General features: G+C 39.7%; 1 protein-coding gene across 1 annotated transcript in view; it reads left to right on the top strand.

Annotated features, from left to right (window-relative positions):
* Positions 1-9,442, top strand: part of DOCK2 (dedicator of cytokinesis 2) — a 153,912-nt gene extending 144,470 nt beyond the window's left edge. The window contains exons 47-52 of the mRNA XM_057378678.1: positions 490-627; positions 1,721-1,848; positions 3,470-3,650; positions 4,932-5,052; positions 5,616-5,755; positions 7,551-9,442. Of these exons, the coding sequence (XP_057234661.1) occupies positions 490-627; positions 1,721-1,848; positions 3,470-3,650; positions 4,932-5,052; positions 5,616-5,755; positions 7,551-7,625 (783 nt within the window). The 3' untranslated portion in view covers positions 7,626-9,442. The remainder of the gene's footprint in view (positions 1-489; positions 628-1,720; positions 1,849-3,469; positions 3,651-4,931; positions 5,053-5,615; positions 5,756-7,550) is intronic.
* The last annotated feature ends 3,453 nt before the right edge of the window (positions 9,443-12,895 follow it).

Below are 12,895 nucleotides of genomic sequence, written 5' to 3'. Positions count from 1 at the left end.
TGTTTTTAGAAGTTATATTGAAATTGAACTTCCATAAAACACGATCAACCTGATGGGTGGACCAAGGTTCACAGTATTTACTAGGTCAGAATACAAAAAAGAAGTATGAAATCCAAGTGGATTTTAAAAAAAAAAAAAAAAAAAAAAAAAAAAAAGCCCAGATATTAATGCAAAAGAGCTGGATGAATTGAAGTGAAGCAGCTAGAAAAGGTGAGTGGCAAAAGGGGAGTTAAAAGTATTTTGCATAAATCTCATAACATTAAAATACATAGAAGCGAGCATTTTTCAGAAATTCACTGGGAAAACCCATTTTTCTTGAGCATATTCCATCTCGTAGCTGCTGCTCAAAGCTGAGATCAATGAGCACATCCACCTGCCAGCCACAGGAAGAGTTTTGCAGCTCATTTTTCAGATACTTTTAACAAAGCCAGAGACGTGGTCGGACCCACTTGAAAAGTTTTACCTTTTTCTTCTGTTGTCCCTCTTTAGATACCTTTCCTTGGGGCTGGAATTAGAATTCATGAAAGAAGAGTTTCTGAAAGTCTTCGTCCTTTCCATGACCGGATGGAGGAATGTTTCATGAACTTAAAAGTTAAAGTGGAAAAACAATATGGAGCCAGAGAATTGGTATTAYTCTGCTTTTATCTCTCTACCTCAATTTCTCTTTATTTAATACACATCTTGTTCTAAACAAAACTATGATTTTTGTTTGTTTGTTTGTTTGTGGCTTTTCTTGTGATCTGAAGGTAGTAGGATCTGAGTTTTAACATCCAAGAGCTGATTCAATTCTCTGACACATAAAATATTCTTCATTCTGGAAGATTTTGAGTATATTTTATTATGATTTAAAGTTGCAAGTCTTTTCAGCCATACTGAGGAAGTAAAAGCAAGTTCTTACATTTGTTCTATTTTGTAATTTTTCTTAGTAGTTTAAGGCTTTGATCTGCAATTGATGTCTCCCTCTGCCMGCCACTTCCAGCTGTGTTGTGAAGTAAAACCTGTCATGTGTATAATACTATAAATATTAGTTGAGAACAAACTGAAATATCTGGGAATAGAAGGATAACTTCTGAACAYAAACTCCCCAGACAATTCTTGAATAAAATATTCTATCTGGGTTGTGCAGGCTAGAAAGAATGATGTTGCCTGGTTTTTGTGATTAGACACCAGTTACTTTGGAAATTATTTTCTATTGCTGCTTTCAGCATTGGTGATTTTATAATGGGATTTATTTATTCTGTTAAAGRGAGAAAAGTAGCATGTTTCTAACCTAAATTTTGGGTATGTGCTGTGTTATACACCTGTATCAGGAAAATTCATATCTATCTCAATATTTTTTTTATTTTGCAATAATAGAGGCAGTAATTGCAATAATTTGCTTGAAATTATATAATTGCAATAATAATTGCAATAATAAAGGCTGTCATCCACACTCAACAATCTCGCCTCTTGCTGGAACCCTCCAGCACTCTTAGKGATCAGCACTTAAAAAACCCAACTAATTCAAAATTTTGCAGAGAGTGTAGTTTGTGAATTGAGTTTGTGAGGTCTTAAGAATTCATCAAAACACAAGATAAATCACAGTAATTAATGGGAGCAGACAACTTCTTTCATGCCAAGTGTTAAACATCTGTGCAGTYTTCCAGACCTGGTGTGAGAAGGATGAACTGAAGATCCCAGGGTTGTTTGATGGAATGTGTTTCTCTTTCCCATCCCATAGCCAGACTTTGATGAGAAGAGGGTCGGACAGCCAAGGTCGATGCTGAGATCCTACCGTCAGTTATCCATTATCTCCATGTCTTCCATGAATTCAGACTGCAGTACTCCCAAAAAAATCGCTTCAGAAAGGTTGGTGATGAATACAGTGCAAATTCTACTTCAGTCTTGTTTTATAATCAGTTTTATAAGGTAAAAAAAAATTATTTAAAAAAGTAATAAAGGTCACCAGAGGTCTTTTCAGACTATGCCAACATTATTTTTAACTGTAGCTATCACTCCCTCCAGGCTTAAAGCTACAGTGTTTCAATCTTGATAGACAAAATACATTCAACTCTCATTGGAAAAAAAGACTGACACTTCATTTTCAGAAATTGAGTATTTTAAAAATTAAATTCCTTTTCAAAAATTTACAGAGATCTGGGTTGTTTTTTTTACAAGTTTCTCTTGACAGCTTTTAACTTAATTAGCATCTTTTTGTTTGTAAAATGTGAAGAGGAAGAGAACAAGCTTTACAAACTTGAAAAGGAGSTGGAACATTTTAGTAAAGTCTGTAGTAATGCAAAATGCATTGCCTAATATGCTTTAACTGCAGCACTGGGAAACAAAAAGACTTTTGAGAGAACAATTCTAGGTATAGCTTTTTCATCCACAAATTGTTTTATTCACTKTATAAATTATGTTTCAGGCACATAGAACTTCTTCCCAAACAAGGTACATATAACACTGAAGTTGCTGAGAAGTGTTGGATTATCTTTTAAAATATTTGATCTCCCTTTCTGAGGAGTTAACTTTTTAAAAGTCCAGTGGTCTATAACCCTAATATGGCACTGTTGATGCTTAAGATGTTCTGCTCTGGGGTGTTTTATGCTCAGCCCAGCATTGAACACTCCTCACACTTTGAGTTTCCTGAGGCTGCTCCTCCTAACTTTCAGCTTCCCCATACATCATTTGTGTGCTGCAGTAAAACAGGGCACCTCTGGCAGCACCACACAAGTCCACTGAAGCACCATGCACCTGGTTTTATTTCATAGCGTGCTAATTTGTTTCTAGGAARCACAGGTCAACAAATTCACCACACTGCTTGATTTATCAATTTTTATGTCATAAAATAAGTTCAGTCCCATGTTCAAAAGGTTAATTACATCAGCAGAGAAGGGAGTAAAGCCAGCACTAATTTCATGGTCTTTTTTTTTTTTCTTTAAATGAAAAGTAGCCCAATTTTTAACTGTAAAAATTAGAAGGAGAGAGAAGGCAACAGAAGGGATAATCTCTGTGTGTGTGCATTTTTGTCCACGATGGTGAAATAAATAGGAGGATGCATTTACAACATGGCCATGAACAGCAATACTCTGTTCCACTTTGGTTCTTTTCAACAACCAGAATACCATGTCTTGCTTTCAGCACCAAAACCACCACACATCAACTTGCCATGTGAGCTCTACTCTGTTTTGTTTAGGAGTCCTTAAGCTACTGCACAAATCTTTAAAAGGGGATTTGAGCTCGTTTTAATATTTTACGTTCTTTGCTACATTTTAAGATTATGTCATACTGCCTGAAGGCATCTTATTTGTATCTCCAGTTGCCAGCTGCTGAAGCACATCATGTACTTTTTGCCAGCAGTTTGCAAGGCTRCCTAGAAAGAAGGAAAGAATGACCTGCATTTATATTTCATGGGGAAATGACATCAGAATACCAGCAGATTTTAAAATATCACTCAGCAACTTGTACTTCTTTTCTTTTTCTCCTGCAGCTTTGATCTGGAAGCAGTGCTACCAAAGCAAGGAAAAGCAGAATCAGAGGAGACTGCTCTGCAAAATAATCCTTATCCTGAAGTCAAGATGAGAAAGTCCAAAAAAAGAACAAAAAGAAGCAGTGTGGTATTTGCTGATGAGAAGACAGCGGCTGATATTTCTATCTCTGACATGAAATGTGTACGTTACTGATTTAGAGTAGTATTTTATAATCCATGGAAAAGAGGACATTACTCCTTTCCTTAGGAAAAGAAAAAATATATTCCAGAGAACTCTAGCTGTCATAAAGGGAAATATGCAGGATACAGAGATGATCTGCCCTGCCATGAATGAAACACACAAGATGCTGTGGAGCAAAAAAATCAGTGAGAAAATCAGCACATCTCTCCTGGCTTATGGTGACAGATAAGGAGCTCCGATGCTGCAGATTCTGAAGCTTGGTTAGCTCAAAAGGAGCGCTGTGTTGGGAGGGTTAAGCTGCTTTCCTGTGGAGAGCCAATTGACTGTGCTGACATTTCATGGCAGCTCCTCGCAGTCAGGGCTATTTCAAAAGTGATGAGCCCTGTACGTTTTGTACCTTGTTATGGAACATGCAGCTGTTAGGAAATTGCAAGATTGCAAACAGTGCTYCTTAAATGGTGCCAGACTGAAGTTTGGAAGCACTGGCATCTCTCGCTCCATAGATCATCCGAGTGCCTTTATTGCACTGCTGGATCATTAGAATGACTTATGTAACTTACACTGAATCTTTTTTTATATAGATAGTTTAATCCTCAGGAGAATTTTCTTCTTGTATATGTCTTCTTGATACACAAGCCCCATCTAAATTAAAAAGTCAGGCAGTAACAGATTGTTGAATTACATGGAGGGAGCATAAATAATTTGATCAAAAATGTTTGAAGGAATCATCAAARGTAAAATGAATTGAGTAGAAAGCCAAGATTCTTTGGGGAAGCACAGAGAAACTCATGGATGATTATGACAGTCTTACACTGCATGTCTTTATGCAAAAGAGAGATAAAGCACAGTCATGCTCTGAGAAGCATTGATATACAAAACCAAGTAACACCTTTTGATTAAATTGATAACACATACACCAAACTGTGGGGATCCCACTTCATATTGAGTTAAAGGATTTTCTTCTTCAAAAGAGCAGCGGCAAGGCTTTGCAGCAGCCAAACTGGGTATGTTAATGCAATAGGGAAAAATGTTTTCAAAATTTCATTTCACTTTGCAGATAACACTCAGAGCTGTCTGATGGTATTATGCCAAACATAGGGTGGGAATTCGGATTTCTGATTACTTCTGTAACTATTTTTGAAWTTTTTTTCTATGTAGAATGAGMAGTATTTAACWATAAATTATCTGCAAAATGGTTGCATGTTTTTAGATTGTATGTAATATGATACATGGACTGAATTCTTAGTTCATCATTAACATTGGGGTATTTTTATTTAACAGCTATCAAGGAAGTATGAGTTCATGAGTGACACCAATCTCTCAGAGCAYGTGGTGGCACCTCAGAAAACTTCTGTCCTCAAGCAGATGAGCACTGTCAGCCGCTCTATGCCAACTATCCCAGGTAAAGTGAGAGTTCTGAACTTTATGGGGATGATAAGAAAACAGCAATGAAGGGTTTGCTTCAAGCAGGCCTGGCAGCTCTCTCCATCCCTTTGAGATTCTCTGGGACAAGAATTCCAGCTGAAGTACCTAGTGACTGCTACAAATGCTTTGKAACACTGTGGTGCCTATTTCAGTATCTTTTACCCCCTTGTTCCATTGCACATCCCATTTCTTAGCCTGCATTTCATCTCTCCCTCTCATTGCCCCTCTCTTTCCAGATGCCTGTAACAGATGTTTAGCACAGCACAACAGACTGCCACGGCCCACTTCTTTGTCATGTGTTTATCTATTTTTAATTCTTTGGCCAGATTGTTGTTGTTTTTTCACTCTTTAGTTTCAATGTAATGAAATTTAGTTTTTCCCATAATTTAATTTTTTTATTCTAAGGCTATAGGTAGATTTAAAATGTCAATTTTTTCTAGTCATTGCAGTAGTTCATTATTTTGAGTTCTGCTTTGTCTTAYACTCTGACTCTCCTTTTTCGGTTTTATTTTGTGTAACCAATGTTGTTTCCATTGTAAGGATTAACTCTGTCTGTCAGCACTGTGGCACCTGATGAAACAATTGCCTCACGTAGGCTGAGCCAGCCAGTGTTTCCTACCACCTCAGACAGTGACAAGAAAACCTCCAAAAAAAAGAAAATGAACCTACTTAAAACAATGGTAGGTTCTGTATGTTTGTGGGGAGTTAAAGGAAGTGCTATGTGTTCAAAAATTCTATACTACAAAAATTAAGTCTTTTTAAGATAAATAGGTTTGTAAGTCAAACTCTTCTATTTTTTCTTGATGCTTTTGTCAGACAGAGTGGGGTGGAAGCAAAGCTGGCAGAGGCAGCGCTTCTGGTGGGAGGGATGGAGGATGCAGGGGTGCAGGGATGGAGGGATGGAGAGATGAAGAGGTGGAGGGATATCACAATGAAGGGATGGAGGGATACTACAATGCAGGGATAGAGAGATGAAGGGATGCAGGGGTGGAGGGATGAAGGGATAGAGGGATACCACAATGGAGGGATGAAGAGATGGAGGGATGGAGGGATGAATGGATGGAGGGATACCACAATGGAGGGATGGAGACATGAAGGGATGCAGGGGTGGAGGGATGGACTGATGTAGGGATACCATAATGAAGGGATGGAGACATGAAGGGATGCAGGGGTGGAGGGATGCAGCGATGGAGGGATGGAGAGATGCAGGGATGGAGGGATGAAGGGATGGAGGGATACCACAATGGAGGGATGGAGAGATGGAAGGATGCAGGGATGGAGAGATGAACGGATGGAGGGATCCCACAATGGAGGGATGGAGGATGGAGGTTGGAGGTACCTGCGTGTGCAGCTCCGCTCCCGCTCCGCGAGAGGGCGCGGATGTCCCGCCGAGTGGCGGTGCCGCAGGGAGGGAAGGAGCAGAGCGGCGATTCCCGCGGGATGTGGCGGGGCCGGGACCGGAGCGCCGGGATGGGAGCGGGCTGAGCACGGCACTGGGAGAAGATGCTGTGGGACGCTTAGTGAAAAGTAGAAATTGGCTCCCGCTGGGGTCGTCACTGTTTCTTAAAGCCGGCTGCCTTCCTTTAGAGTGAGGAATGTTTCATTGATGCCTGTGAAATTTTCACAGAATTAAAACGATTTCATTTAACGTAGTATTTGACAGGAGTGGGGGTAGGAAGTGTTTCCAGAGCAGCTATTCGGATGGACAATGTGAAAGTTTTCCTATTTTTCTTTTGGGTAGTGGGAGGGTGGCATTTAATGCAGAGCAGGGTAGCTACCCTGCTACCCAGCTACCCAGAAGGCTTACTGCAGAGGCATCCTGAATCACTTGCAATATTTTACCCGTCAACTTCTCTGATCKTTCAATGCACAGGATTTGTTTGTTTGGTTTCTTTTTTCCTAGGTAATAGGTTTTGTTAGTATTCATTACKTTCTGCAGTGTTGTTTTTGTTGGGKTTTTGGTTTGTTTTTTKTWAAGGATAATGCCTTCAGGGACTATAGAGCATCATATAGGAAAATCTACATTTAAATGAGTTCATAATCATATTTTTCTGGTAGGAACAAGAATAACCTATTAATTTCAAGTCTRTAGTATTTCACTTACATTCAATTTATCACATACTTGCTCTTTTCTGATCCAGGAGTTGCAGTTTTTCAGCACTATCTCATCCATTCATATTTAAACTTTAATAGTGTATAAAATACAGAGGATCRAACGCATGAAGAAGGACTAACTAAAGCTAAAAGTCCATTTGTGGAGGGCTTCATGGCATGTTTGGAATCATGAGGAYAGGTTTAAATACAGGTTTAAGGTTTGCAGAATAGAGAACTGAATTTTAAACATGAAGGATTCGGTCAATGTCTTTTTTTTTCCCTAGCTATTGCTTAAAGCCATGAGTAATTAATATACATATTATTGAATCCAGCACAGAATCACTTTTAATGTATGCAAATCTGGTTTGGTGTTTTTTTCAGCGCATGTCCAAAGTTCTGGAAGATGGAAAAYTGTCTGTGGAGCACTATTTCCAACCCTCATCGACAGATCTGTGATTAATTTTTACAAGACCACATCCCAAATGAAAACAATTATATCTACATACGAATATTCTATTTTAGAGCACCATCTACTCTACAGAAAGGCACTGATGGAGAATATGAACAACAGCACTCATGAGCTCTGATAAGTTACTTGTGATACAGATACAGGAATAATATTTGAAGAAAATACTGCAGGATATGTCCACTGGGATCTGAAACAGAAGTCTCTGGTTATAAGGTCAAAGGGAGCTGTGTGTTCCCTGGGGATAAAGCTTGCTCCTGGGAAGTGAGATGTATGGAAAGGCCAACTGCAATGCTCTCTATGTAGTGCCAGTCAGGGTCTGTTCTTTCCAAAGAGCAGAGAGTTTGGGTTTTCTGGAGCTTGTACGGACACACTTCAGCTATCCTTAAACCCTCGCTGGCAGTGTAGCCAAGGCAACAGATGGCTCAGCACAAAATAGCCACCGACGATTTACTGTGTGGCTGTAGCTGGATTTACAGCCCTCAGAGCCCTCTGCTGCTCCCAGCACACTGCTCTGTATCTCAGCCTTTCCCGGGTGATGTCCGTGACTCTGACACCGTATGCCTGAGTTATTTTCAGAACAGCAGATATTATGTGGAAAACATGCAAAAGTGTATTTACACATGTACAAATTGACCTTACATCCAGCAGCATGATGAACAAAAGCTGTGTTTTCTGCTGTTCAATAAAATGTTACGAATCTGTTTTATTTGCCCTGACCCTTTCTCCCTGACATCTCCAGGTGTTATTGTATAAAAAGTAATACTTTTTTACTGACAGCAAATGGAACTCWATGAGCCCAAGTTTTCTGGGTTTAGATTGATTTTCTGTGTCTTCTCAGCTCATGAGGTAGAGYTGAGAGGTGATGTCTCGCTGGTGTGAAGCTCCACAGCATTGCAGGTCAGCACCTCAGGGGTTTTGTAACCTGTCAGCTCTTTCTACAGGCAGGTCTGTTATGCAGACAGAGGGGTCTAAAAGGTGAAAGATTTCCTTCACTCATCCCTTTATGTTTCAACTGTTACACAGGTTTATACGAGGGAAATAAAATATAACCATGTACAGTGTTGTGGATGGGAGACTGACCTTGTTGCCATTTTTATGGATTTGGGAAAGGCAAAGAGGTTGAAGTTATTCCTTGCTGTGGAGKTGAACCTATGGAAAGATATCTGCAGTTTCTTTAAGCCTAATTTTTCCTATTAACACTTTAACATACAGTGTGAATAATGAGTTTTATGAATTTAGACTCTCTTTTCAAATTGTCAGAGTGAAGCTGTTTTCTACAGGAATAGCTAATGATTGATTTCTGTGAGAGATTTGGAATATTTGCCACTGTAACTAATGCTGCACCAAGAAATACTTTTCACCAGAATAGCCACAAACAGCAAAACAAAATGGGCCCAGTTTTAGCACTAGCTACAGTGTTTGGCATGAATTCTTACAGACTTYTTGTGTGATTTTGTTTCATTTGCTTTCCACAGCAGCTTGATACTGCTTCTGAAGTGGCACAGAGGAGGAACAAGGCTTTCCTAGGAAAAGGTCTTCTGTTTCATAGAGAAGGCTATCTGTGAGTGAGAGAAAGTAAAAGGTTGAARGGTGCATGTTTAACATCTTGCAAACCTGGTAGAAGAGGAGGGAGCTTCCTTYAATATGATTTGCAGCTACCTTGAATATATCACAAAATAAACATGTATTTTAAAAGAAAAGGTTTGGTTCTACTGGAAACGAGTGAGAAAAGGATGATTTAGGAACTGTACATTCTTTGTAAAAAAATCTGTTAAAGGTTGTTTATTATATCTTGCAGATATCAGGTGAGTGGAATAATAGTTTTACCTCTTGCTGCTATTATAAATCGTTTTTTTAAATACTGTGACTCAAAATAAAGAAATAGAAAGAATGGAAGAGAAGGAAGAGCCCAGAAACAAATACCAGAAAAGCAATATACCAGGAAGTAGCACAATATCCAAAGAAAGTTTGGTTAAGCCACTCGTTCAAGATTTATGTGTTTTGCTCAGGTTTTAGTTCAGTTTTTGGTGAAGGGGTTGGATTCATATTTAGTTCACTAAATATCAGCCATAATTTTAATCCTTGTCCCACACCACAGATTGTCCTCCTCTTGCCAGCTCAAGTTTCAAGCCTGAAGTCATGAAAGTCAACTGTGAGCAGAAGAGCAAAATTAACTAAGAAAAAAAGCTGCCAAGAGCAGGGCATTCATACAACTGGAATCTTAAGGATGTGTGGACAACAAACCCCAGCCACTCACAAGCTTCCAGAAACTGTGGATGCCAGCATTTTGTCCAGATAAAGAATATAGCATGAAAGACAATTGATGCCCTGGGATAATAAAGTGCCAGCACGGCAACATCTGTTTAAAAATGTAAATCAGCAGTGATTGCTGTCATTTCTGTCACGAGCTCAACAGGCCTTCAGYTCATTCTGCAGAGGGGAGGGACAGAACCTGTAGTTGATATTTTTTGAGGTGAAGCATAGAGGGCAGAAATTTTCTCCAAGCCAGGGTGAGGCTTTGGCTGCTATTGAGGGAATTAGTGCAGGTTCAGTTCCAAGCCCTCTACCTCTCATTGTGCAGGTCAGGAACACAGCCCTGTTCTCAGGTGTTTTTCTGTACCACTTATTTCTCTCTGACTTTTCCAATAGTCTGGGTGGTGACAGTTTGGTTTGCTGTCACATGGCACTGAATAATGATAGAGTTGTGTGAGTSTGTAATTAATGACCTGTTTGCAGGGGCAGGAAAGCTGCACGTGCTGCTGAGRTTTGATGAGCTGACCTGCACTGAGCTGTTACACTGCAATGACCTCTGATGCATTTAAGCTGCACATTTCATGTTCAGCTGAGGCAGAAATCTCAGTTTTAGACAGACACAGGCACCTGGCTGACTCTGTAGAGTGYAACAACACTTTAGTGGTGCAGGTGCAGCTCCAGGAGCTGCTGCAGTGCAGCACAAGGTCTGGTCACACAGAGCAAATGTTGGCATTAACCCACATCAGGGTCCTCAGGAGTGTCCTCATCTGACTTGGGCCTCCAGCCTGCCCTTGTGTATTGATACAAGTCCTTATTATGGAAATATTAGTTAAACATTCGTTCTGGGTAGAATTTAATGCTCTGAAAATTTCAATTAAAATTAGCTGGTGTGAGCTATAGGAAGATGGTCAGAGTCTAAGTCAATAAGGATCAAGTTTCTGAGGAGGAAGGAGAGTTTTATTAAAGATTTTACAGACCTTAGGAACACATTGTTCTGGAACTTGAAGGTGTGATAGACCTGTGTACCTGCTCGACATTGACCTTTTATCTCAGTCACACACTGTAATCTTCTTTATTAGACAGTAGAAACTGTGGGTGAGCAGAATCATAGGATAGTTTGTGTTGGAAAAAACTTTAAAGAYGGACTATTGCCAGTCCCCAGTGGGGTACTGGTGCCACACTGGTTATTCTGTAAGGAGTTCATTGACACATTAGGCATCAYTGGATCTCTGTTTTCATTTGTTCCACACTGATCATGGGATGAGGGCACTTTCAGAAAGAAGAGATGCTAAATACATTTTTWAAATAGCATGGTAGGATAGAGAAAGTGGGTTTGTTTTTTATTAMATCTGGTTTCTGTTTAAGTCAGCTGAGGTCCAGGAGTTCTCTTTAAAGCCACCCAACCATATTATTCTCTATGCTCACTTCCTCTGCTGTTTTCAAGGATTGTAGCTAAAGTATCGTAAGAATACAAGAAGATCCTTTTTTTTTCTAGCTTTAGTACAAACCTATTAAAAATATGGAACATTTATCCCAAAGACTGGTTCCATACATGCCAACCTCAGTGGAAATCATCCAGAATTAGGGCATTTGGTTTAAAACAAAAAGTGCAGGTCAATTCTCCAGAGCGGGGGAAGATAAAAGGAATTACTTAACCAAACACGACATCTTTCTCATTTAAAAAYCAAGAGAAATTAGAGAATTTAAAGCAAACTTTTTTTGCAGTATCCATTTTTTTTAAAACCATTTCTGAGGAGAGGGCAAAAATAAATCGTTCAAGGATTCTTTCCCTCATAACTTTTTGGATGAGGATGTGTCCATCTTTTTAGATACATGTCTTTATTTTTTTAGGAATATGGAAGCCTCCATGAAAAAAAAGCTTGCAGCCAGCTCCTATCCTGGGTGCCTTGGAGTAGTCACTACATAGAACTTTTATTTCCARAACTCAGTTCCAACTTGCTCTTAGGCATTCAAGGTCCTTTTTGGGGGAAACATTGAGCAACACTGCCGGGGCTGCCCTCAGTTGTAAGAACTCCAGCATTGGCWGCGTTTCCTGCTCGGGGTGAGGAGAGGACTTGTTCTTTATTGACTCGGTGTGCAATTTTCTGTTCTGATTTGCTCTCATGATGCAGCGTGCGCTAAAGATTAACACTGTAAACCAAGAATTGCTCTGCAAACAAATCTCACATAGGCCATGGATTTCATAAACTTTTAAATGTTAGATAAATTTAATCATGGCTTTAAAGTGAGGACAGTTTGATCTGATTGGGTTTTGCATAGAATTATCCTTTTTCACTGTAGTTTTTTGCCTTCCAGGATAGCTGACAGCTTCTCTGTGCCATGAGGGATCTTTCCTATGGCTGACCCTAGGATGAGACAGCCACTGTGGTGTCTGTGCTGGGACAAACACAGTGTCTGTGTTTATGATTTTTTCATGTATATTAATGCATCCTGCAGCTCCAGATGCCCCATTATGTGTGTGGGTATTCAACCTGCATTTAGCACCAGGTTCATGGGGCAGGCACGGCTCATCTCTCAGTCACAGTTAACCCTTCACAGGCYTTGCCATTGCTTGGATTAGTTCAGCCCAGGCAGGGGCTGCTGATGGTGTCACCATGGGTTTAAATGGTGACTGATTCAAAAGGTACTGGAAAGGTGAAGGGGATCAGAAAGCAGTCATTTAGGTATCTATGCCCCAGCAGCCAAAAAAGACATGTCCAGGTGAGGTAATAGGAACCTTGTACTATCGTAAGTAGAAAAAGTCTAAACAAGTCTCCCGGTCTGACAATTACTTTGAGGGAAGACTTTCTGCAGAATGTTTGCTTGCTTATATGTTTTTAAATGTCAGAAGACAGCCCTGGATAGAGTAGCTTTAGATTCAGAGCTTGTATTTTGTATGGTGTTTTATTGTACACTAATGTATGTTATTATTGGATACGTGGATTCTGCAAATTCTGAGGAATGTGAAGTTCTGAAGGAATGTCAAAGTTGCTTTGACACATTC

The sequence above is a fragment of the Malurus melanocephalus genome, unplaced genomic scaffold, assembly GCF_030028575.1.
Source record: "Malurus melanocephalus ecotype Western Australia unplaced genomic scaffold, MMel_1.1 scaffold_370, whole genome shotgun sequence".
NCBI lineage: Eukaryota > Metazoa > Chordata > Aves > Passeriformes > Maluridae > Malurus > Malurus melanocephalus.
This window is presented reverse-complemented; position numbering and strand designations above follow the sequence as displayed.